At 38.5% G+C, this 27,118-nt stretch overlaps 1 protein-coding gene across 1 annotated transcript in view; it reads left to right on the top strand.

Annotated features, from left to right (window-relative positions):
- Window positions 1-27,118, top strand: part of sh3bp1 (SH3-domain binding protein 1) — a 124,472-nt gene that overhangs the window by 62,093 nt on the left and 35,261 nt on the right. The window contains exons 6-12 of the mRNA XM_039765576.1: window positions 1,433-1,509; window positions 5,863-5,953; window positions 14,804-14,872; window positions 15,102-15,192; window positions 18,328-18,464; window positions 21,895-22,006; window positions 22,097-22,178. Coding sequence (XP_039621510.1) covers window positions 1,433-1,509; window positions 5,863-5,953; window positions 14,804-14,872; window positions 15,102-15,192; window positions 18,328-18,464; window positions 21,895-22,006; window positions 22,097-22,178 — 659 coding nt within the window. The remainder of the gene's footprint in view (window positions 1-1,432; window positions 1,510-5,862; window positions 5,954-14,803; window positions 14,873-15,101; window positions 15,193-18,327; window positions 18,465-21,894; window positions 22,007-22,096; window positions 22,179-27,118) is intronic.

Below are 27,118 nucleotides of genomic sequence, written 5' to 3'. Positions count from 1 at the left end.
ACAAACAATATTAATATGAGGCTGTGAACAGAATATAGCTTTATACTTTGAAAGTTATTTTTTTTTCAACATTTTATAGGGTTGATCTATACATATAAAGGAGAGTTGGGATCCGAGAGACTGTGTTTGTGTGTTTGTAGAGGGATAGAGAGCTATGGCGGGTGGGGCAGTCACGTCATCATCTCTCCTTCCATTCACCTCATTTCATTCTCTTCATTTCGCTCCGAGCTGAGCTCCGCAGCTGACGCGGTCTTGCCGTTCTTTTTCCTTAGTGTTTAGTCCTCTCTCCTTTACTGATTTACTGTTTACTAGACGCAGTACTTACTGAATAGTATTTTTTCCTTTAGTGTTTCTACTTAGTGTTTCTTAGTGTTTAGTAGCTGCGGTGTGCTGGTGTTCCTGGTAGTGTTGCGGTTTACTGTTACTTTCTACTTCGTTTTTGTACTTTAGTGTTTAGTAGACTTTTACTTTATCTCATTTACTGTTGTTTTTTACTGTTGTTCCTGGCGCTGTTGCCCTTTTTTACTTTATCTCATTTAGTGTTTGGTAGACTTTTACTTTATCTCATTTACTGTTGTTCCCGGCGGTGTTGCCGTTTTTCCTGTTTCTATTTTTTATGTAGCATGTTCACAAATTAGTCATAGAGAAAATGTATATATTTTGGCTCCAGGAGGACAAACCAAAAATGTTGTATATAAAGACGCTCTATAAGTCACATGTAGATACTGTACATAATTATTCCAACTACAGCGACTGCAGCGAAGCGCTCGTGGTCTGCTAGTCAGTCTATAATATCAATCCTACCTATTTTATCTAGACATATTTTTAGCATCACTCCCACTAGTACACTAGGCCCTGATCATATCACATTATGGGTTAACATCAAGAGAAAACTTGAACAACATCAAAATGGGGAACTATAGAGAAAATATCTTTTGCAAAAAACCAGAACATTTGTGTGCAGTTTGATAGTTTCACAGATCACTTTGTCTGGAATTTGTATATTGCTACCATATCTGCATTGGTTTGCTTTGGTTTTCCCACACATGTCCCAAGATGCAACTATGAGGTTAAATAGCGACTTTAAACTGGCCCAGTGTGTGAGAGTTTGGCCGTGTGCACGAGTGTATGTTGTGATAGTTTCAAACCCCATCCAGGGCTGTTTACTACCTTGCCATCCATACTACCAGGATAAGCTCCCTGCAACTCTAAAAACTTAATTAAGGGAGTATCCTAAATGGATGGACATGGAGCAAAGAAGTATTTAAAAAAAACATTTATAACAACTAGATTTGTTGTTTAAATTATAAAATAAGTTTGTTTATGATGCACATTCACCACACCATCTTCAAGATTACAACTCTTTCAGGGTATGAAGTGTGACACAACAATCTACCATTTAATATTTAATTGATATTTCTTCTTAATTTAGGAAGATTTGCCAGATATTTTGAGGAATAAAAAGTTATTTGCCAAACACAGCTGTGACTGGACAAATGCTAAAAACAGGTAAGTGACCTCATTATGTGTTAATTTTAAAGTGTTTTCAGTGTAACTGTTGTTATTAATTTTATCCAACAAAAACTCTTATTCTGATATTTAAAATTTGTGATGAAAATAGCTTTAGTAATGTGCTACAATGGGATTTTAAGGCCATACTAGAAGTGATATTGCAGTGAAGGGAAACGTGATTCAAGAAAGACAGATGATGGTGTTTATTATTTGACAAAGGCTAAACCTATTTATTCACTTAATTACAGGTTTTTTATGTTGGGTCCTTATGTTACTTCTTTAAAGGACACTCATGTAAAATTCATGTCACAGAATTCACAAGTCAAGTCATCCAGTCATATGCTTACAACATCCCAAACACATATATTTTCATTAAAATATTATTAAACAAACCACTTCTGTAAAGCTCTTACAATACTGAACGAAAAAGGGAAATGGTTCAGACAGGGATTAGTATTCAAACTGATGAACGGCCAATCAAAATCATTTATGGCCCCCCAACGTAACAGCTTATTCATTGGTTAACATTATACTTCACATGATATCAACAAAAAAATGGACAACAAGAGACATGTTAGATAGATAGATAGATAGATAGATAGATACTTTATTAATCCCAAGGGGAAATTCACATAATCCAGCAGCAGTATACTGATACAAAGAAACAATATTAAATTCAATAGTAATAAAAATGAAAAAAATTAAAATAAAATTAATGTTAGTATTTACTCCCCCGGGTGGAATTGAAGAGTCGCATAGTGTGGGGGAGGAACGATCTCCTCAGTCTGTCAGTGGTGCAGGACAGTGACAAAAGTCTGTCACTGAAGCTACTCCTCTGTCTGGAGATGACACTGTTCAGTGGATGCAGTGGATTCTCCATGACTGACAGGAGTTTGCTTAGTGCCCGTCGCTCTGCCACAGATGTTAAACTGTCCAACTTTAATCCTACAATAGAGCCTGCCTTCTTAACAAGTTTGTCCAGGCGTGAGGCGTCTTTCATCTTTATGCTGCCACCCCAGCACACCACCGCGTAGAAGAGGGCATTCGCCACAACCGTCTGGTAGAACATCTGCAGCATCTTACTGCAGATGTTGAAGGATGCCAACCTTCTCAGAAAGTATAGTCTGCTGTGACGTTTCTTACATAGAGCATCAGTATTGGCAGTCCAGTCCAATTTGTCATCCAAATGTTAAGCTAAACATTAAAAGTTAAAGAAAACTAAGTGGAAACATCAAGAACAGAATGTGGGTCATACTTGTGCATACTCAAGATGCTTCAACAAGCAGAAGGTCAAATCACCCGTGCAGCTTCACTCTAATCCCAGGTTAACAATGCACATGTACCCTACCATCCACATGAGGCAACAGTAAATAGGAATCTTCGGACCAAGATGTGATGCTGGTTGTTCCACTGCGCCTTACAATCAGGATTTATGATTGAATAGCTTTGGTTTCAAGAGGCACGGGGCAATGCTTGCCATTTAGTGCATAAGTAATTAGAATAACAGCAGTCTTGTTCATTTTGTTAGTACGGTTTAATTTGCAGCAAATTTAAAGTGAAATGGACAAATAATTTACCTGTCAGCATGCCAGAAGAAAGTAGAGAGAAGTACAAGGAGTTAAGGCATAAGGTGAAGAGAGGGGTGGCGAAGGCTAAAGAAAAAGAGCATGATTAGGTATATGAGAGGCTGGACACTGAGGAGGGGAGAAAAGGACCTGTACCAATTGGCTAGACAGAGGGACCAAGCTGAGAAAGATGTGCATCAGGTTAGGATGATAAAGGATAAAGATGGAAACGTACTCGCAAGTGAGGAGGGTGTGTTGAGAAGATGGAAAGAGTACTTTGAGAGGTTGATGAATGAAAAGAATGAGAAAGAGACAAGGGTAGATGATGTGCAGATAGTGAATCAGAAAGTGCAAGGATTAGCAAGGAGGAAGTAAGGACAGCTATGAAGAGGATGAAGAATGGAAAGGTTGTTGGTCCAGATGACATACCCGTTGAAGGCATGGAGGAGTTTAGGAGAGATGGCAGTGGAGTTTTTAACCAGATTTTTAATGCAATCTTGGAAAGTGAGGGGATGCCTGAGGAGTGGAGAAGAAGTGTACTGGTGCTGATATTTAAGAATAAGGGGGATGTGCAGAGCTGTAGTAACTACAGGGAGATAAAATTGATGAGCCACAGTAAGAAGTTATGGTAAAGAGTACTGGAAGCTCAGTTAAGAAAGGAGGTGATGATTAATGAGCAGCAGTATGGTTTCATGCCAAGAAAGAGCACAACAGATGTGATGTTTGCTCTCAGGGTATAGAGAACGACAGAAGGACTGGCATTGTGTCTTTGTGGACTTAGAGATAGCATATGACAGGGTGCTTCAAGAGGAGTTGTGATATTGTATGAGGAAGTCGGGAGTGGCAGAGAAGTATGTAAGAGTTATACAGGATATGTACAAGGGAAGTGTGACAGTGGTGAAGTCTGCAGTAGGAGTGATGGATGCATTCAAGGTATAGGTAGGATTACATCAGGGATCAGCTCTGAGCTCTTTCTCATTTGCAGTGGTGATGGGCAGGTTGACAGACAAGATTAGACAGGAGTCCTCATGGACTATGATGTTTGTGAATGACATTGTGATTTGTAGTGAGAGTAGGAGGCAGGTGGAAGAGACCCTAGTGAGGTGGAGATATGCTCTGGACAAGAGAGGAATGAAGGTCAGTAGGAACAAGACAGAATACATAAGTGTGAATGAGAGGGAGGTCAGTGGAATGGTGAGGATGCAGGGAGTAGAACTGGTGAAGTAGGGTGAGTTTAAATACTTGAGATCAACAGTAAAGAGTAACGGGGATTGTGGAAGAGAGGTGAAGAAGAGAGTGCAGGCAGGGTGGAATGGGTTGAAAAGAATGTCAGGAGTAATTTGTGACAGGCGGTTATCAGCAAGAGTCAAAGGGAAGGTCTACAGGATGGTAGTGAGACTAGCTATGAAGAGTTGGAGACGGTGGCACTGACCAGAAAACAGGAGACAGAGCTGGAGGTGGCAAAGGTAAAGATGTTAAAATTTGCATTGGGTGTGACAAGGATGGACAAGATTGGAAATTAGGACATTAGAGGTTCAGCTCAGGTTGGACAGTTTGAAGTCAAAGTCAGATAGGCGAGATTGTGTTGGTTTGGACATGTGTAGAGGAGAAATGCTGGATATTGGGAAAAGGATGTTAAGGATGGAGCTGCCAGGCAAGAGGAAAAGAGGAAGGCCTAAGAGAAGGTATATGGATGTGGTGAGAGAGGACATGCAGGTGATAGGTGTAACAGAGCAAGATGACGAGGACAGGAAGATATGGAACAAGATGAACCGTTGTGGTGACCTCTAATGGGAGCAGCCAAAAGAAGTGCATTCATGAGATTGAAACTGCATTTTTAAATGCAATCATTTTTATCCATGTAGATGTTCTTCACTTAATAACTGTCCTTGTTGTTGAATAAAATCAACCTTTTGTATTTAAGCTTCAGCTGCTGCCGATATGCCATAGGGTTTTTTTTTCGTTTCCTGCTTCTCACTTTACCTTTGGTAGGCTCCATGCTACTTGCTAGCTGCCTGTTCTACTGTTGGCTTATGGCACAGGTGCCTGTCTTTGCTCAATCCAAGGTCCATTTCTGACCCTCTCATGCCCATGCAGTAAACTGATGTAAGAGTGGGCACTCTGACTGGCCTGGAGCTATGCAGTCCCATATTGAGCAGGGTTTGATGCACTGTGCATTGATTCCATTACTCCATTAATATCATTAATTTATCTGCAATTTATTCCTTGGTAGCACTTCCGTAGGTTTGTACCAGACGGGCAGCCTTTATTGACCTCTTGTATCAATAAGTCTTGGCTGCCTAACGCTCTTTTGGCGGTTTCTGATTTTTGTCCTCCTTGAACCATTGTCAGCAGGAACTGATTATAGCTGACCGTGAGAACCCCCATAAGCTTTACCATTTCAGAAATGCTCTGATCCAGTCATCTGGTCATAACAATTTGGCTCTTTTAAAAATCACTCCAGTTTTTATAACTGCCCACACTACTCCATTCAATATGCTAACCAAGTGTACCTATTGTAATATCTAATATGTCCCTGTCCTTGATATGTACCATTGGTACAATAGCTGACGTCATTCACTTCATATGGGAGTGGCCATAATGTTTCAGATCATCAGTGTGTACATCTCTTTAGACATTTCCCACAATCTCCCTATTTCAACTACATCTATAAGATTTAATAAGTATATTAAAAAAGATTATTCTCCAAAACAATCATTGCATATTTACATTACTTTTTTACTTCAATGTGTCTTTATTGACTTTATTTCTCTGTTTTTAACAGACAAGCCCAGTCAAACTCTGGTGCGCAGGCAAAACTTGATGGCCTAAGGGAAGAAGTGGAAGAGACTTGGAGGAAAGTGGAGCAGAGTAAAGTGAGCATCTGCCAAATGACTTTGACTTTTCAAGGAAACATTTGTTCTTTGGTTATTGGTCAGAATTAGATGACTTTCTCTTTAAATATTAAGAAAATATAAATGGGTAGGCCTATAAAGATAAATAAATACTTGGCCAAAAAAAAAAAGCAATTCAAAAATGTGGTAAGGTTTTAAATGAGGTTTTGTATTAGACATTCTCCCTCTGCCCCCAGGTATTATCTTTCGTTTTCATCCAAAAGTGCACATTAATTGACCTTGTGTGAATGTGTTTGTGTTTGTCTGCAGTGGACTTGTATCTTTTCTACAATTGTTGCTACTTTAAGCCTAATTCTGTAGGTACAAATGGTGTTCCCTTGGGATCTAGTAATGGAAAGGGGATTCATAGAATTCATGGGTGAAAATGTGCACATAGTGTGTACCTTCTAACGCATTCAGAGACATAGTTTGTTGAAAATTTTGTTGAAAATACAAATTTTAATTTGTTTTTATTTTTCTTCAATGACAGAGATTACATGTTTATTTATTTTTTTAACAAATCATATTGATATATCACAATTATTGCAAAAGGGAGTTATATGTTACTATCAGAGAACATAAAACACATGCTTTTTAATAAAATTTTACATTGTCACATAGTTGAAAATTAAGACCAGATTTGCTTGTGGCTGCTTAAACTGCATTCACAGACGCCAGATTCCAGTTCATATTAGATCAAAATGGCATTATTGTTGGTTTTGGAAAGTGTATGGTGAATTGTAGTTTATATTTCAACTCTAATTTTTTTGAAGAGTTACAATTTACCTTGAACTGCACATATAAGCAGCTGATATCTTGGTAGCTTCTTATCCGCATGAGCATCTGTGCCATCATTTCGATAACTTGAATTCAGGATTTGTTTTGCCTTTGAGAGTGCAAATCAGATGAGTAAACTAAAGTTGAAATAATCTCTTTAAATTTGAAAGAGTAAATTAACAAGTAATTGAGTTAGTGCAGAATATGTATCTTTAAAATACAAATTCAGGATCTCACCATTTCTTAAATGAGTTTTTTGAAAATGTAAAAAGTAAGTGTACAGTGAACTCTACTTGTGATACCATCATGAGAAATTAACTTTCCTGACACATTTCCTTGAAGAGTAAGCAGGCCAAATTTTAACAAAAACAATGACATAGACCTGTAGACAAACCTGATGACAATGGGTACTTTCACATCTTATATCTAAAACTGTTTAACAATGGTTAGAGTAAATGGTAAGAAAATTTGCAGAGATTAGAACATTAGAACACACTAGATGAGAACAGGCCATTCAGCCCAACAAAGCTTGCCAGTCCTATGCACTTATTTCCTCCGAGAAAACATCGAGTCGAGTTTTGAAAGTCCCTAACAACAACAACAACATTTATTTATATAGCACATTTTCATACAAACAGTAGCTCAAAGTGCTTTACATATTAAAGAATAGAAAAATGAAAGACATAATTATAAAAAATAAATCAACATTAACATCGAATAAGAGTAAGGTTCAATGGCCAGGGGGGACAGAAAAAACAAAAAAAACTCCAGACGGCTGGAGAAAAAATAAAATCTGTAGGGATTCCAGACCATGAGACCGCCCAGTCCCCTCTGGGCATTCTACCTAACATAAATGAAACAGTCCTCTTTGGATTTAGGGTTCTCACGGAAGGGCTTGATGATGATGATGGTCACGTAGACTTCTTCCTTTTAATCCGTCCATCATTGTTGGAGCATCATGAAGCTTTGAGTAGGTGGAGGTGGCGCAGGCCACCACCACAAAGAAACCGGAAAAAGAAACAGAAAAGAGAGTAGGGGTCAGTACCGATTTTAGAGCCACCATGAATAGTTGTTATGATGAATTGAACATACAGAGTATCAGGATTAAGTTAAATTACGATTAAAATGAAGTTATAAAAAGGCCATGTTAAAGTAATGTGTTTTCAGCAGTGTTTTAAAGTGCTCTACTGTATCAGCCTGGCGAATTCCTATTGGCAGGCTATTCCAGATTTTAGGTGCATAACAGCAGAAGGCCGCCTCACCACTTCTTTTAAGTTTTGTTCTTGGAATTCTAAGGAGACACTCATTTGAGGATCTGAGGTTACGATTTGGAATATAAGGTGTCAGACATTCCGATATATAAGATGGGGCGAGATTATTTAAGGCTTTATAAACCATAAGCAGAATTTTAAAGTCAATTCTGAATGACACAGGTAACCAGTGTAGTGACATCAAAACTGGAGTAATGTGTTCTGATTTTCTTTTCCTAGTTAGGATTCTAGCAGCTGCATTCTGCACTAGTTGCAAACGATTTATATCTTTTTGGGTAGTCCTGAGAGGAGTGCGTTACAGTAATCTAGTCGACTGAAAACAAACGCGTGAACTAATTTCTCAGCATCTTTCAGTGATATAAGAGGTCTAACTTTACTTATGTTTCTTAAGTGAAAAATGCTGTCCTAATGATCTGATTAATATGTGATTTAAAATTCAGATTACAGTCAACAATCACCCCTAAGCTTTTTACCTCCGTCTTGACTTTTAATCCTAATGTATCCAGTTTATTTCTAATAGCCTCATTGTATCCATTATTGCTGATCACTAAAATTTCAGTTTTCTCTTTATTTAACTTGAGAAAATTACTATTCATCCATTCTGAGATACTAGTCAGACATTGTGTTAGTGAATCAATAGAATCGGGTCATCAGGTGCTATTGATAAGTACAGCTGTGTGTCATCAGCATAGCTGTGGTAGCTCACGTTGTGCCCTGAGATAATCTGACCTAACGGAAGCATGTAGATTGAGAATAACAGCGGACCCAGGATAGAGCCTTGTGGAACGCCATATTGGATATCATGTGTCTTGAGTTGTAATTCCCACAACTAACAAAATATTTTCTCCCTGTCAGGTAGGATTCAAACCAATTTAAGACACTGCCAGAGAGGCCCACCCATTGACTAAGGCGATTTCTAAGAATGTTGTGATCAATGGTGTCAAATGCAGCACTCAGATCTAAGAGGATGAGAACAGATAAATGGCCTCTGTCTGCATTTACCCGCAAGTCATTTACTACTTTAACGAGTGCAGTTTCTGTGCTGTGATTTGTTCTAAAACCTGACTGAAATTTATCAAGAATAGCATGTTTATTTAGGTGGTCATTTAACTGCATAATGACTGCCTTCTCAGAACTTTACTTAAGAAGGCAGGTTAGAGATGGGTCTAAAATTTTCAAGAGCGAGGGTCAAGATTATGTTTCTTAAGTAGGGGTTTAACTACAGCAGTCTTAAGACAGTCTGGGAAGACCCCAGTATCTAGTGACGAATTTACTATGTCAAGAACATTATCAATTAGCACGCCTGATACTTCTTTGAAAAACCTTGTTGGTATCGGGTCAAGGACGAGGTGGAGGGTTTTAATTGAGATATTATTTTTGTAAATCAGGTAAATCTATCCTAGTGAAAGAGTTTAATTTGTTTATAACAGGATGTTGGGGTTTAGGGGATCCTTAGTGTTGGGGAGATATACTATGTTATTTCTAATATCATTAATTTTTGATTGAAAATACAGCGACAGCCTCACAGGTTTCACTGGAAGCACTTAGGAGGCATTCCTTTGAGCTACCTGGGTTTAGTAGGTGATCAATTGTTGAAAATAAGACTCTAGGATTACTAGCATTGTTATTTATAATATTAGAGAAATAGCAGCGTCTCTCAAGACGGACAGTGTTATTGTATTCTGTTATTTTGACTTTTAATATTTCGTGGTGGATAGTAAGTTTACTCTTCCTCCATTGACGCTCAGCTCTGTGGCATGTTCTCTTTAAATCAGACACTCTTTGGGTCTTCCATGGTATACCAATGCTAGAAGATTTTTTCACTGTCTTTTCAGGTGCAACTATGTCAACAGCAGCTCTCACTTTAGAATTAAATCTTTCCACCTTACTATTTACATTGTCCTCGCTATTATAGCTGGCACTATAAACGGACTGATTGCTTAAAATGTTTGTAAGTTTTAAAGCTGCTGCGAATCAAAGAAGCGTTTTTAACAATATGCTTCTCATGAGTGTTTTTATCATTATTTCTATATTAAAAGTAGAAGAAAATGGTCTGATAGACCAATATCAATGATCTGTTTTATATCAACTTTCAGTCCTTTAGTAATCACTAAGTCTAATGTATGACCTGCTTTATGTGTAGGCTGATTTATGAGTTGTCTCAAATCAAAAGAATCCAGGAGGTTCATAAATTCTTTTACTTTTAGATCACACTGATTATCTATATGAAAATTAAAGTCGCCAACTATTAGGAGTGTGTCATAATTAGTAATTAAAATTGACATTAAGTCAGAGAATTCCTCAAAAAACGACGCGTTATATTTAGGAGGTCTATACACGGATAGTATTAGAACTTGAGAATCTCCATGAATAACAACGCGAGATACTCAAAGGACTTGAACTTACCAAAACTGACATCTTTACATTTTAATCGCTCGAGTAAATGTTAGCCAATCCGCCCCTTTTCCCTGGCGGTTTGAATGAGTAAAACTGTAATCCGGAGGCAGATTCGATTAAAACTGACGCGCATCTGAATTCAGCCATGTTTCATTTAGTGCAATAAGATCTATTTTTTATCACTAATAAGATCGTTGATAAAAACGTTTTGTTAGTTAAAGCTCTGACATTTAATAGTGCCATATTTAATGTTTCGGAGGTGCAGAGATGAGTACTATGTGCGTTATTGTTATTTGGAATAGGAACTAAATTATTATTATTAGCGCTCTGTGTATATTTTTGTTTAATCTGTGATCTGTTTTATAGTTTTAATACATTGTTCCTCTAAAATAGTGATTTTAATTAGATTATTGGAGTTTATGCCGTATTTCCTAGGTTTTCTACGTGCATTGAGATTGCTTATTACAGTATTAATGGTGTGAACTTTAACGGAAGACTCTATTAAACATTCATCATGTCCTGGCACAGCAGTATTATTTCGAAGGGGTTAAGAGCAGAGATAGATAGTCAAGAAAACGAATTACCTTCGATATGTTTTCGGAGAGGACCCGGCGCGAAACTGTTCGGATGCAGGCCATCACGCTTGAAGAGACGCGGCCTTTCCAAAAGAGATTCCAATTGTTGATGAAGCCGACATCCTTCTTCTTGCAGAAACCCTGTAGCCAGTTGTTCAACCCTAGCAGACGACTGTAGTACTCGTTGGATCGTCTGACGAGAGGTAGTGGACCCGAAACGAAGATCTTTGCCGATGGGGTCCTCTCCTTCGTGTCTCTAATCAGAGCTGCGAAGTCAGCCTTCAGGATTTCTGATTGTCGGTGCCTTATATCGTTTACGCCGGCATGCAAGACGATTGATCCAACTGCCCTCTCCTTGTGTTTCTCGTAGACTGCTGGCGCACGTTTCATTACATCTCGGACACGAGCACCGGGAAAACAAGAAACAAACCATTTTGCATTAGGGCATGCGACATTAAGGTTTCTAACGATGGAATCACCTACCACTAATACATCACCAGGTGCTGAAGGCGAAATGGGGACGCGGAGAGGGTCAAACCGGTTCTGAGATAAAATGCTCGCCTGTGCCGATGGAGGTGCTCTGGCCTTGAACCCCCGCCTGCATAGCTGAAATCCACCGAGGTCAGCAGCGGCGTCGCTCCTACGAGACGCGGGGTGAGGTCGGCACAACGCGGGGTTGATGTTTCGCCGGTTCCAGATGGCAAGGACGGTTTATCCAACAGCCGGGCCTTCAGATTTCTCAGGTATTTCCGTCGGGACAGGAGTTTCTGAATCCTTTCATCGTTTTCATCGTCTTACTGTCTACCACACTACTTGGTACCTTATTCCAAGTGTCTATCGTTCTTTGTGTAAAGAAAACTTTCTAATGTTTGTGCGAAATTTACCCTTAACAAGTTTCCAACTGTGTCCCTGTGTTCTTGATGAATTCATTTTAAAATAACAGTCTCGATCCACTGGACTAATTCCCTTCATAATTTTAAACACTTCAGTCATGTCACCTCTTAATCTTCTTTTGCTTAAACTGTAAAGGCTCAGATCTTTTAATTTTTCCTCATAATTCAACCCCTGTAGCCCTGGAATCAGCCTAGTTGCTCTTCTCTGGACCTTTTCTAGCGCTGCTATGTCCTTTTTGTAGCCTGGAGTCCAAAACTGCACACAGTACTCCAGATGAGGCCTCACCAGTGCATTATAAAGGTTGAGCAGAACCTCCTTGGACTTGTACTCCACACATCAAGGCGCTATATAACTTAACATTGTTAGCCTTCTTAATGGCTTCTGAACAATGTCGGGAAGTCGATAGCTTAGAGTCCACTATGACTCCTAAATCCTCATAAGGTGTGCTCTCGATTTTCCGACCACCCATTGTGTATTCAAACCTAACATTTTTACTTCCTATGTGTAATACTTTACATTTACTGACATTAAATTTAATCTGCCACAAATCTACCCAATTCTGTATGCTATTCAAGTCCTTCTGTAATGATATAACAGATTCCAAATTATCTGCTAATCCACCTATCTTGGTATTTAACCAGCTTGTTGGTATATATTCCTGTTTTAGAGAAATCACAGCCACCTGATTAGAATATTTCTGTTTAAGCAAATAAGCTCTGTTTTGGCCACTCAGCCTTTATACCCAGTCAGCAAACCTTCTGCTGTAGAATCAAAGAATGTATTATCCGTTAAGTCATTGTCAAGTTTTTGAGGCTCAATGGACCTTACAGTTTCATGATTCTGAATGTTGCAATGAAGCCTGTTGTGTTTTTTAAATGATCTCCACCATTTTGTGACTATCTTCTCTCTGCTATCTACTGATCTACTATCAGTATCCATGATGCCAGTCATCTGATGCTGTGATCACAAGATTTATTGTATCATAAAGCCTTTGAGATTAAAGATAGCAAAACACAGCTCCTAACATCCATGTATTGTATCTCCCTCACAAATATCTTTGCAGTTCCAATCACTGCTACTGGAAGCTGTCAGGAGCTTCCAAAATAAGGAAGTACAGTTGTGGCCAAAAGTTTGAGAATGATGCAAGTATTGCTGCAAAATTTGCTGCTTCAGTATTTTTAGATATTTTTGTCAGATGTGTCTATGATATACTGAAGTAGAATTACACACATTTCATAAGTTTCAAAGGCTTTTATTGACAATTACATTAAGTTTATGTAAAGAGTCAATATTTGCAGTGTTGGCCCTTCTTTCTTTTTCAATACCTCTGCAGCTCGCCCTGGCATGCAGTCAACCAACTTCTGGGCCAAATCCTGACTGATGGCAGCTCATTCTTGCATAATCAATGCTTGGTGTTTGTCAGAATTGGTGGGTTTTTGTTTGTCCACCCACTTCTTGAGGATTGACCACGAGTTCTCAATGGGATTAAGGACTGGGGAGTTTCCTGGTCATGAGCCCCAAATTTTGATGTTTTGTTCACCGAGCCACTTAGTTATCACTGTTGCCTTATGGCCCGGTGCTCCATCATACTGGAAAAGACATTTTTGATCACCAAACTGTTCTTGGAGAGAGAAGTTTCTCTCAGAGAACGTTTTGGTACCATTCTTTATTCATGGCTCAGGATTGGGGCACCTATGTCTATTTCTATTTTTCTTGTGTTCTTCGTTTGGCTTTGATAAATGATTCTATGATCACTTTTGGATGCAAAGCTATTACTGCCACGATCAAGGGAATAAATCAAGATATTTTATAAGTATGTATTAAATAATATAGAATACCCTTACTATATCTAGAAATGTTTCACAGTATCACTGGTGCATTTGCCAATCTTTAAAATTTTAAAAAGCATGCAAAATTCTCACTCACCTTGAGAATAAATTTTAATTAATGTGTAAACACTTCTAGTACTTAATACTGTAGATCGATCATATTGAACACAAAATGTAGGAGTAGTAGTTCTTGATTGTAATTTTTGGTTAGTTCTCAGTAATCAATACATAAATAAAGTGAGCATTTTTTCTGTATGCAAAAAGAAACCAGTACCAACACACTACTTGATGGTTGTATGAGCTTTTGTTTCAAAACATCCTCGTAAAATTTAGTATCGTTTTCAAAAACCTTAGATTTAGAAGCTGCAAACCAAGTGAATGAGTAAGAATAGAGATTCCACACTAGTTATTGACTATTGATTTTAAATAGAAATCTTAATTATGGCTCTGCAAATTGAATTTAACTCAGCCCTGAATGATTTCTTGGAATAAGAGCATAGTAACCTGCCAAGACTAACACGTATTAAGCTTTACACAACAAAAACCACAAATCACTGAAAGACATTTGATCACAAAGAATGCATAATTAAGTTTGGTCTGTTAATAACCTTTTTTCAAATACAAAACATGAAATGTGCATGTTATCCTGGAATATGTGTCATTTTTCTGTAATATTCTGATTTCCTCCCACATTCCAAACACTTGCATGGTTGGTTGTCTTGACACCCTCAATTATCCTCTTTTTTTCAAGTATGTGACAGTGTGGCTGTGTAAATTATTTCCCTTCTTAGAATCAATTCTCTCCTTACTTTTTCACATTACTGGAAGGGAACTCGCTTGTTTAGAAAAAGGATGAATAAATGGTGCTTCCTGTGTCAACTGCTATTTTTCACATATGTTGAACATGCTATTTATGTTTTATGACATGATAGTGTTTGCTTGGAAATGCAAAGCATCTTAAGTATATAGTATAGTAATAATTCTTGTGGTCTTGTTGTCTGTGCAACAGAAAAATGTTGTTGATGAAACATACTTTTGGTACATTTGGTATCTGCTTGATAAGTAATCTTTGTTTTTTGTTTTAATAAGGATCAATACTCGGCTGACTTATACCTTTTTGCTACCAAAGAGGACAGCTATGCCAATTATTTTATGCGCGTAAGTAGACCTATTCAGACGACTGCAAACAAAAATCAGTCCTATTAATAATACTTCTCAAAGAAACAAAACATTTTTTTAACCAAAGAGATCCAAAACAGCCTATTTTCCTGACTTCTAGTTTGAGGACTGATTTTTGAAAATGTACATGCTTTTGGTTAGCCATAGGGAATACGACTCTGCAAGCTTTTTTTATATAATGTACTTCTTATTCTCTCTCTTTCTACAGCTTTTAGAACTACAAGCAAACTACCATAAAAATTCGTTGCATATCTTAAATGACATTATTAGTGAAGTCAAAGAAAACAACAGCTTTGCAGGTAAATTAAAATTTTTATTGACTGGATTTGGTTTAACCGACTGTACGAGGGATGTTCAAAAAGTTTCCGCAATTTTTTTTAACTCTATTTATTAAGAATTTCAAAACCAAATGACATCACTTTTCTACACTATGACCAAATTTTCCCAGTGTCGTACCAACGTTTTAATGACCAATTACTACTCCTCCCGCCTTCACCGTTTCCAATGGAAATATAAAAGTGCGTAACCTTTTTGAACGTCCCTGGTACAAGCAAGAGATAAATTGCAGTTTTTAGAGAAACTATTTAGGATGGGGAACATTGATTGTTTTAGAAATGTGCCAATCAAGACTAGCAACAGGCCATTTAACAAATGAAGTTGTATCCAAGTCTTGTAGCTTTCAAAAAAAGACACTTCTAAGAAACATAAGTAGCTGGGGAAAAAAGGCAGTGTGATATACAGATAAGGCCTTTCAATCTTAAACCACAACTTTATTAATTTAATTATCTGTTACTAAATAAATCACTGACCCACCTTTGTGCTTGTTGCTGAATGATATGTGGAAAGAGTTATACCTTATTCAGACTGTAGATGAAGACATCATCCAGAAATCCAAAAGAAATAAAAATCAAACTTTCACTATCATGCTCTGTGTTAGTCTTTGCTAAACAACTTCTGTTTTTCATCAAATGCCTTCTTTTTGGCCTAACAATGAATTATGATTGAATTACATTGCTGTCCTTTGTGAGAAGTTCAAAGATATGGCCCCTTGTTCTGCTTTGAATCATAATTCTCTGTAAATGTCAGCACTGATTCTTCTCTTTCATGTTTTTTCATTGAACTTTGTGTTTATGTAACAATTTATTGCCTTAGCTATGTTTAGGAGAAGCTATTTTTCTGTGTAACCATTCATCTGTTAGAGGCAAATAATAGCGTTCTAAGAGCTTTCTGTGGACTCCATCAAAATCCATGTGAAATTCCACAGTTGGCTTTTACTGTTCAGCATGTGTGAATAACTTCTGTGCCTACAGCTCAACTGACCACATCTAGTTTTGCTTCAAGCACAAGTCAATTGATTTTAAATGGATCAGAACTAACAGAATTACAATTTCTATTATTTGTCATCATGTAAAAAGGCTTTCAGTTTTGAAGGGGAAATTGAACTTTGCTTACATAAGTAAACTGTCATAAGCATAGTCACACAATATGAAAAAGGGGGCGCTAGGCCTCAAAAAAGGGTCAAAAACAGATAAGGGCTTTCACTGGTCTGCCTCAAACAGGCCTCATCCCAGGCAACAAGAGCCCAAACTCAACATGCAACACGACCCAAATGTGGCTCAGCCTTTAAAAGTTCAAAAAACAATAAATATACAGTTTTGACTTTCAAGCAAAATGATAAATATAAAACACTGACTTGAAATATAAAAAAACAAAACAATGTTCTTTAGATTCAAACATTATTATTATTTAAATATACAACAAGAAGAAAAAGAAAGTAAGTCGAAGTGGATTTGCCTTTTAAAGAAAACCCAAGGTTAGGGTTGGGGAAATTCTCTTTAAATAACAGTTGAGAACGCCATTCTGTTTCCAAAATAAACACCCCTTACTGCAACAAGAGCGAGGGAGTACTGTAAAAGAACAGTTCAATTTTCCATGATAAAACTGACAAATATGGGAGAGTATTCAGTTTATATGACCAGTAAAATTTGCATAACACAGGAATAATTCAGAAATACATTAAGCTGTACAAATCAGTCTACAAATAAATGGTATAATCCATAACACACCCTATATCTTTGAAGATCTAAAGAGCCCAAAATGAATAAATAGTTTAAACGCTTTTGACAAACATCTTAATATTAGAGAAAAACTTCTTACATGTAATACTACAGTTAAAAAAAATTAAATGCCATATGATCTCATTGTCTCCATTGTATTCCATGCCCCTAGAGTCAGTTTCAGCATCTGGGGATCAGTCAGCCAAGGCACCTGCATTCAACTGCCACCTAAACCACAATTCACCAGAACCTTATGAATCTTCCTGTAAGTGGTGGCTCCAATGGAGGATGGCCCCATGCTTCTCATTTGAACTGTGCCCAGCCAGGCCACAAGGGTGATCACAATGTGCTTACTGACGAGCTCCCCCCCAGTCTTAAATAGCAAGCTTACATAGTCCTCAGAAACGTCCTTAAATTCTTAATGACAGCACATGAGGGAAAAGAAATAATTGCATCTCGCCTCACACCCAAACAAGACAGAAAATATTTGGATAGATACAATAGGGAATTACTGATACTAACAAAAAAAAGCTAGAAAGACATAATTACAAAACAATTTGTAAAAGTACAAAATCTCAGAAAAAAAGTACTGTAAAATACAAAGAGAGTAAAAATTAAACCTCATGGTGGCATCCAGGATAGACCATGACATCTTTGTGAGATGTAAGATATGCAAAATATTTCTTTATAGAAAATTTGAAGGTTCTTCAAAAATGATTGTCGATAAGATCTGCTTTGGTGTGAACTTCAGAAATATAGTGGTCTCCACCCAATAAGTCTTCAGATGTGCATGTTTGCACATTAGAATGCATCCTTGGTAAATGGCCTGTATTTGATATAGCACCTAACTAGAGTTCAAGAACCCCCCTAGGCGCTTTACAACACAACAGTCATTCACCCATACATTCATACGCTGGTGATGATAAGCTACTATGTAGCCACAGCTGCCCTGGGGCACACTGACAGAAGTGAGGCTGCCGAACACTGGCGCCACCAATCCTTCCGACCACCACCAGCAGGCAAGGTAGGTTAAGTGTCTTGCCCAAGGACACAACAGCTGCATTCTCATGCCGGGAGCCAGGATCGAACCTGCGACCCTCCAATTGCTGGACAACCCGTTCTACCGACTGAAATGTTTAAATGCTATGGTTCACTGTAAAATGAGATCATATTTCCTCATTTAGATGTGAGATCAGAGTGTTGCAAGGTCCAAGAATGTTACAAACCTGTATGAAGTCTGCATTGTCCATCTTGAATAATGAAAATATCCAGATTTTTCTCCACACTCTTCCTTAGCTTATGCTAATCCGAACAACCAGGATTTCTCCTTTGATTTGTTGGTTTGAGGTGTTAGCAGTGTTTTTTGTTCCCTTGCAGGTTCACCGTTGCAAAGCCCATCTCTGGGCGTGTATGGTGTTGCATTAGAAACACACTTGCGGACGAGCTCTCGTAAGATTGCCCTGCCTATTGAAGAATGTGTCAAAATGCTACTGACAAAAGGAATGAAGGAAGAGGTGAGGAACTTTATTTTCTCTATTCAGCCGTGCCACAATAAGTCCAACCCCTACACTGGGCCACCTTAGACAACACAATGCATCTTTAAGATATGGAAGAAAGATATCCCACCTGAAGAAAAAAAAAAGATAACATTGTAACATTGGGAAAAAAATAAAACTGCATGTAGATAGTGTGCCCAGCTGCGGTGGGCTAGCGTCCTGCCCAGGGTTTGTTTCCTGCCTTGCGCCCTGTGCTGGCTGGGATTGGCTCCAGCAGATCCTCATGACCGTGTAGTTAGGATACAGCGAGTTTGATAATGGATGGATGGATGGATGTAAGTAATTGTGTGTGCCATGCAAGTGACTGAATGTCCTGTTCAGGGCAATCTTGTACCTTGGAAAAAGTGCTGCTGACATTGCTATCAGCCCCCCTGTAGCTATGAACTAGATAAAGCTGTTTTTTGGAGTGTATGTTTAGTATTTCCATTGATTTTACCGAATAACTCAAGCAGTTCAGGTTTGAGGGGAGCTGAAGCCTTTTTTTTAGTATTGTGTTTATTGGAAGCAACAAATTCTGAACAGTGTGGACTCACCAATACTGGGACAATTTTTTAGCACTACCATTTAAGCTAATACATGCATTTTTGATTTAAGAAGAACAATAGCTCTGCATCAGTCTGTCGTGGTGAAAAAGGAGCTGAGCCGTAAGGCAAAGCTCTCAAGTTACCAGTCGATCTACGTTCCTACCCTCACCTATGGTCATGAACTATGGGTAGTGACTGAAAGAACGAGATCACAAATACAAGCGGCTGAAATGAGTTTCCTCCACAGGGTGTCTGGGCTTTCCCTTAAAGATAGGGTGAGAAGCTCAGTCATCCAGGAGTGGCTCAGAGTAGAGCCGCTACTCCTCCAAATCGAGAGGAGTTAAATGAGGTGGCTCTGGCATCTGATCAGGATGCCTCCTGGACGCCTCCTTGGCAAGGTGTTCCGGGCACGTCCAACCGGGAGGATGCCCCGGGGAAGACCCAGGACACGCTGGAGGGACTATGTCTCCTGGCTGGCTTGGGAACGCCTTGGTATTCTCCCGGAAGAGCTAGAAGAAGTGGACAGAGAGAGGGTAGTCTGGGCATCTCTGCTCAAGCTGCTGCTCCCGCTACCCAACCACGGATAAGCAGAAGAGGATGGATGGATGGATGGATGGATGGATGGAGATTAAACTTCTGGAAAACAAATCCCTCCAGACAGTGCCTAGGCTGATAAACTCTAGAGCTATGACGACCACAATGCCACCATTTCATAGTACATCACAGTTTTAAATATGTCCAATGCCATGAAAAGGTAAGTGTCTATTTTTATTTCTTTTCCTATTGTAAAGTTGCTGCAACCAAAAGTTAACATGACTTGAATGGCACTTGAATGAACAAATAACACTTCTGTTTTTTGTTTGAGAATTATTTTGAATGAACTTACTCAACATGAACTGAAACTATTAGAAGTTATTACTCCTTTACACTTAATAAATTGTTGGACCACCATTTGCTGCATTAACTGTTTTCAGACTCTTTTTATAATTCAATATTAGTGATGAATGAGAGAAGCATTTTTTTTGCAAATCTGACACAAAAATTCTTTTTTGCCAGCAATTTCACAATTGTAAAATACGAAACTCATTAAACAGTTTTTTTGGTGTTTTAAATCTTTTTTTGCATGGAAGACAAAGGAATATTGCTACTTCACACTTTTTACCGTTTTTGTTTTCTCATATAGAAGGTATAGGGAAAAGTATTGTAACCATCCAAAGATTTGATGTCGAGATTTTGATGAATCTCAACATTTTAGACCTCCCTGACTTTCTTGTATACGAAGTATAAGGAAAATATGGGAATCCTCCAAAAATTCAATTTCGAGATTTTGATGAATCTCGACTTTGTAGACCTCCCTGAGTTAGAAAATACCATTTTTGGAATTATGTCTGTCTGTCTGTGTGTATGTAAACAAGATAACTTGAGTATGCTTTCACTTAGGTCAACCAAATTTTTCATACCAGTATTAGGTACAAAATGTAGATCTTTATCAATTTTTGGGCTATTTCCGTTAACCAGAAGTGGTACTTTACCTTTTAGTCTGATTTATTCAACTTTACTTTTATAATTATTGTTCTATATATTATTAATTTGATTTGATTTGTTTTTGATGGTTCTTTAATATACATAATATAAAAATACAGTATAAGCATTGTCTTGCGGTTTACTCCTCAAATATCCATCCCTATATCTGAGTATATGAAAATGTCTAGGGGAGACCACTTCTGATTTTTTCCTGCAGCTTTGTAAAGGATATAATCCATACGACACATTGCAAAATTACTTCTATTTACGCCTCTTGCTCACATCGCTGCAGAGGAGTAGAGTATGTATTTTTTTTAAAAATGTCACATTTTGCATACAAAGACAGACACTTTACATTACTGTGTTTTCTCCACAGTACACAGTAATTCACAGCTGCCCAAAACCCTCTCCGTCACCATTACCCTGGAACCATCTTATCCTAGTTGAGGATACAGTATGTTCACTTCTTCTTTTTTGCTTTTTTTTTTTTTTACTAGACATCTCTAATTACTAAATTACGCAGACACATGCGGAATTACGGTAATGCATGAATGCTCTGCTAGACAAGAACTAAACACCTTCCTTCTTGTGTGAATGGCATGAATTTTGATGTGAATTCATCTTGCCCTTTTCACTATTAAATATGAGTCTATCACTGGGGATTGATTAAGCAAAGCAGAACTGACAAGCTACAGTGAACTAAAATATTTTTTGTCTTTGAAACTGTTTCCTTCCTTCTTATGTTCATGTAAAGTATCATAAAATATAAATCTCTCGAAAATGATGTGCATTAACCAACGATTCAAAATTATTTTCTAATGAAACAAATTACACAAATAATAATAATTAATCCTCTGCATTTATATAGCCCTTTTCTCACTACTCAAAACGCTCAGCAATTGCAGGTTAAGGGCCTTGTTCAAGGACCCAACAGAGCAGAGTCCCTTTTGGAATTTACAAGATTCAAACCGGCAACCTTCCGATTGACAGTGCAGATCCCTAGCCTCAGAGCCACCACTCCGCCAAATGGGTGCCCTGTCCAGAAATGGCTCTTACCACAGAGTGAAAGGATAAATAAATTAAATATAATAATGCCGTGTAAGGTTAACTAAACATTCATTATCAGTGCAATCATTCAGCATGCTATGAAAATATAGTGGACCATAGAGCCATTAGCCTGCTGTCACCAGGCTGGTTGCTGAATTGTGCTCCATACTGTCAGGATATGCTCCAGTCCTTTTATGTATATAACTGAATAATTTGCACCTTCAGTCAGACTCTTGGGTACAGAACGTTAGTATGTACAGTGTATTAATGTATAATTGTCTGTTCATATACAGGGTCTCTTCAGGTTAGCTGCAGCAGCTTCCATCTTGAAGAAGCTCAAATCAGGACTGGACAGTGGAAATATTGACCCTACAGAGTTTTATTCTGATCCACATGCAGTTGCAGGTACAGGAAAAAGACAGCATGATCCAGTGAAATCCTCAGCAAGTGACTCTTCTTTTCTGCTCATTAGTTATTGTGCATTTTCTCATTTAGGTGCCTTGAAGTCATACTTGAGAGAACTTCCCGAGCCAATAATGACTTTTGAACTCTACAATGAGTGGTTTAAAGCTTCAAGGTAGGCTTCTGAATGCCACAAGCATTTACATTTTTTGGGGGATTAAAAATGTTCTTATGAAATAAAATATGATAGCAGGTTATTCAACTAGGACTGACTTTTTTTAAGAACATTGTTATAATTTGTATCTTTGCTAATATGACCTGTGGCTAGGAGGAACAGGATGAGCACTGCCAGAGCCTACAAAATGATCTTCAGCAGTCCACTGGTATGAATGTCTCTCACCAAGCAATCAGAAACAGAATTTATGAGGGTGGCCTGAGGGCCCAACGTCTTTAGTGGGCCCTGTGCTCACTGCCTGGCACCGTGGAGCTCGACTAGCATTTGCCATAGAATACCAGAATTGGTAGGTCCACCACTGGCATCCTGTGCTTTTCACAGATGAAAAGTTCACCCAGAGCACATGTGACAGGTATGAAAGGGTCTGGAGAAGCAGTGGAGAACATTATGCTCCCTGTAACATTGTTCAGCATGACTGGTTTGGTGGTCTGGGAAGGCATATCCATGGAGGGATGCACAGACCTCTACAGGCTAGACAATGGCACCTTGAATGCCATTAGGTATCGGGATGAAATCCTTGGACCCATTGTCACACCCTATGCTGGTGCAGTGGGTTCTGGGTTCCTCCTGGTACACGACAATGCCCAACCTCATGTAGCAAGAGTATGCAGGCAGTTCCTGGAGGATGAAGGAATTAATACCATTGACTGGCCCCCACGCTCACTCACCTGATCTAAATTGGGTGGGATATTATGTGTCCGTCCTTCTGACATAGGTAGGTGCACCTTAGACTGTCCAGGAGCTCAGTGATGCCCTGGCCCAGATCTGGGAGGAGATCCCCCAAGACACATCGTCTCATTAGGAGCATGCCACCATCCCCGACTGACGTTGTCAGGAATGCATACTGTACATGCGCTTGGGGGCCATACAAACTACTGTGTACGATTTGGAGTTGCTGCAATGAAATGTCGGCAAAATGGACTAGCCTGCCTGCCGCATCATTTTTTCCCCTTTGATTCCTGGGGTGTCTTTGAATTCAGCCCTCTGTAGGTAGATCACTTTCATTTCCATCAAATGATGTGGCATCCTTTCGTTCCTAACGCATTACCCAGTCCATATCAGTACAGATATACAGCAGGATATTTTTCCCATTAAGATCTGATGTGTTTTCAAAGTGTTCCTCAATTTTTTGAGCAGTTTATTATAGGTTAATGTAGTTAAATTTATATCATTGTACAGTACAATCGGTTGTAATGTATGGTAAAATCTTTCATTGAGTGCTTTTTCTGGCGTATCAATAATGTGAAATTCACATGAAAGTACTATGGACTGCTCCATTAGCGATTTTTATGTATGGTTGTTTAAAAGTATTTAATATTTACTTCTGTTCCCCCAAATGTGATGAGAGAGGTCCGTAGTGATGTGTGATTTTAAATAACTAATTTAATAAAGGCACTCAAGCTTCAGAGGGGTGTGGGTGTGTTTAGTAGCATGGTGGAGCAGCTCTGGTGTGTAAATTGGGGAGATTGGCTGAAGCAGCCCAGTCGATTATCTCATTAGCGCTCCGGGGTCTGTCATCACCTGAATCCCTAGCCTTATGTAAAAGGAGTCCAGACAGGAAACATGGGGAGAGAATGGAGGTTAAGAAAAAAGGAAAAGGCTATCAGTCAGGAATGGAATGACCCCAAGTGGAGTGTGTGTACACCACTTGAGGGTATGGTCACTCCTTGCTGAGCAATGCAGGAGAGCAAAGGCAACCAGCCACTCCTGGAGGTCCCTCCGATAGCTGAGAACAGTGGTGCAGGGTCTATGAGCCTACCCAGACATACTGAGAGAAGCAGCAAGGCATGAACCAGTTAAAAGTTGACTGTACTTGTCAGAGGACATCTCCTCACACTAAGGAGGATAAGCAGAGGAGACTTCAGTATAGGAAGTGGCATCAAAGGCTCACATTGTTTGTTTTTAGAAGATGGTTTTCTGTCTGGATTTTAACCTCTTTTTATTCGATCTATTTATGAACAACTTTTTAACCTTCACATACATTTTGGTTTTATGGATTATTTACTTATTGAAGATGGCACTGCACATTTTGGACACTTTGTAGTGGTAAAAGCAAAACACTCTGAAGCACTTTGCACCGCTTCATGACTGTGTCCTTAGTCTGTTTATCAATATTTCCAGGCACAAGCTGCCAAGGGACAAATAGCTAACCCGAACCGTCCCACCATGACAAGATTTTGTTCCGGAAACAGGAGTTGCCTCGCTACAGCTTTATGACAGTTGCCATGCTGTTGCCAGCAACATCAGAAGTCAGTATAGGAGTGACTTCTGGGGTTACAGTGTTTAGAGATTGGTCCTTGGGGTCACTTCCTGAGATTGGGAATACCTGAAAAAATTTCTGAAAGTGTTGCTGTGTGATTTAAAGTTCCTCTGACCTTTTATTTTTCTGAATTTTTGTCTTCAAGTTAAGTTTTCTTTTAGGCTTAAACACTACATACTAATTGATTTTCAGGTTAGAGACTTTCACTTTTGTTTACTACTCCTATCTGTCTCCCGGTGTTTGTGTGGGCTGAGCAGCACACTAACCATAAGAAGAAGTAGAGAGCTGTGAGAAGAGGATCCAACACAAAGAAGTCAGGTGCTGTTTCGAGATGACTCAGCAGGTCGCATTATCATCGATGGGCCTAGCAAACGTAAAGAATATGGCTGCAGTGATGCAAACACAGCCCTACCCAGAAACACAGAGCAAAGATTTAGAGTACAAAACACCCAAAACTGGGACTACAAGGTCCCAAAACCAAGATTACAACACAATCATGGCAGCTCAACAAATCTGTCATAATCAAAAATGCTCAGCAGAGCCAGTTAAAGACATTATGAGTATGAGAGGAAGCAGTACACATTTTCTGCTGGTCCTTTACTTGAACATTTGACCTTCTCCAGAACAGTTCAGTATGGCAGTGTCTCAGCCAAGGATAGGAAGTGGTCAGATAGAGTGGTCACTTCTTCTCCATTGTCAGCATGCTATAGTCTTGCAGAATGAAATGTAAAATCATTAAGATCTTAACTGACCTATCACACCTTACCCAATCAAGGTCAGGACTGTCGAATTTCAGAATAGTACTTATACACAAGTGGTGAGATGGGTGAACTTAAAATAGATCTGTACTCATTTTATAAATGTATCTTGGCATGTTTTTCAATTGGTTGTTTACAGTATTTTGATTTCTGTTATTGTATGTCTCTGTATTATAATAAAACAAATCTTGGGAGACGAGACTTTTTAACCTGGGACGAGATGTGATCTTTTGAAGTGAGACACTTTCATGTCCCGCGAGATGAGACTTTGTGCCAAGAGATTTAACCACACCCGGGGATGGAAATAATAATAATAATAATAATAATAATAATAATAATTCTTTGCATTTATATAGCGCTTTTCTCACTACTCAAAGTGCTCAGCAATTGCAGGTTAAGGGCCTTGATCAAGGGCCCAACAGAGCAGAGTCCTTTTTGGCATTTATGGAAATAAAAGATAAAGAATAGATGACAAAGTAGAATGTCGTAAAGAATTTAAAAACATTGGCACAAAACACATGCAACTAAGGTTAGAGATAATGGAAGTATGAAAATTCGAAACCCTCTTAAAAGTGATAGCAAAGATTGCATTAGCACAAACAAACATTATTTATTACTCAGTGAAATAACGGAATAACGAAAAGAGATCAAATATATTGTTCAGATTTAAGCTTGAAGTCGGAGACTTGTAGATCGTCTAATTTGTGTTGCCATCAGGGAAAAGTAATGTTTCTTCCCAATGAAGAGGCGTATCCACGAGAATTAAAAGATTGGTTGTTTGGTGAAAGTGAAATCCCACGAGAGAAGATTTCAAACCCCGCGAGACAAGACTTTATGCAAAGAGATTTGGAAAAATCCTTCCCACATCTAAAACATTAACAACCACGCACATGGTTCAATCATTTCTCATTTGTGTGAATGCTATTGTCAGACACATTTCTTGTAGAGAGAAAGAAATGATATTCACTCACGGACAGTTATACGTTGCATTGTCATGATGTAATTCCAAGCACAGAATCAATGCGATATTGACCTATATGGACATAGGTGATTTGACAGAAGTATAAAGATATTGTTTGGCTTTAAACTTTAAGTTGGAGACTTGTAGATCATCTGATTCGTGTTACCATCAGGTAAAAGTAGTGTTTCTTCCAAATGAAGAGGCCTAGCCACGAGAATTAAAAGTTTTGTTGTTTGTGAGCGGCAGAGACACGAAGTTGCTGGCACGTAGCACAGGCAGGGCATTGGGGAGCGAAGCCCCCTAGTATTTATAGATGTTTATTTGTCCAGTTTTCACCAAATGAAATTCCATCCAAGTGGTGTCATTACAATCATATACAGTATTTATCCATTTACACTATATGTCTTCCTGGTTTATACTCAACTTTAAATTACACTTCGCTATCTCTTTTGCACAGTGAGTGCTAAATTAGCCTTCTCTGTATATTCATTCATCCATTTCCTTCGATTCCCATTCCTCCAAACCTGTTGTCATGCTTTGTTTCCAAAATATTCCATCAGTAATCAAGAAACAAGATAGGAAAAACTCCGTAGGAAGTTTTAAGGCTTATAATGTAGTTTCCAATTAAAAAAGGTGTAAAATAAATAAAATAGAGGTAATTGGTATTTTGTCTCTTTATATTATAATTTGTATTTGAGCTGTGCACAATGTGTGGAAACTGATGATCCGAAATGTAAGGACTGTGTCATCACCAAGCAACTGATAAGTGCCATCTTACAAGTCAGTGGGGGCCTCTGTAGTTCTTGAAAGTTACAATAAAAGCGACAATCAAAAGAACCTCATTTTGTTAGTAGTGAAGTACTTACTTACCAAGACTCTGATTTCCTACAGAAAATTTGTT

This window comes from Polypterus senegalus, chromosome 10 (assembly GCF_016835505.1).
Source record: "Polypterus senegalus isolate Bchr_013 chromosome 10, ASM1683550v1, whole genome shotgun sequence".
Taxonomy (NCBI): Eukaryota; Metazoa; Chordata; class Cladistia; order Polypteriformes; family Polypteridae; genus Polypterus; species Polypterus senegalus.
Note: the sequence above shows the minus strand (reverse complement) of the source record. Positions and strands in the feature narration are given on the sequence as shown.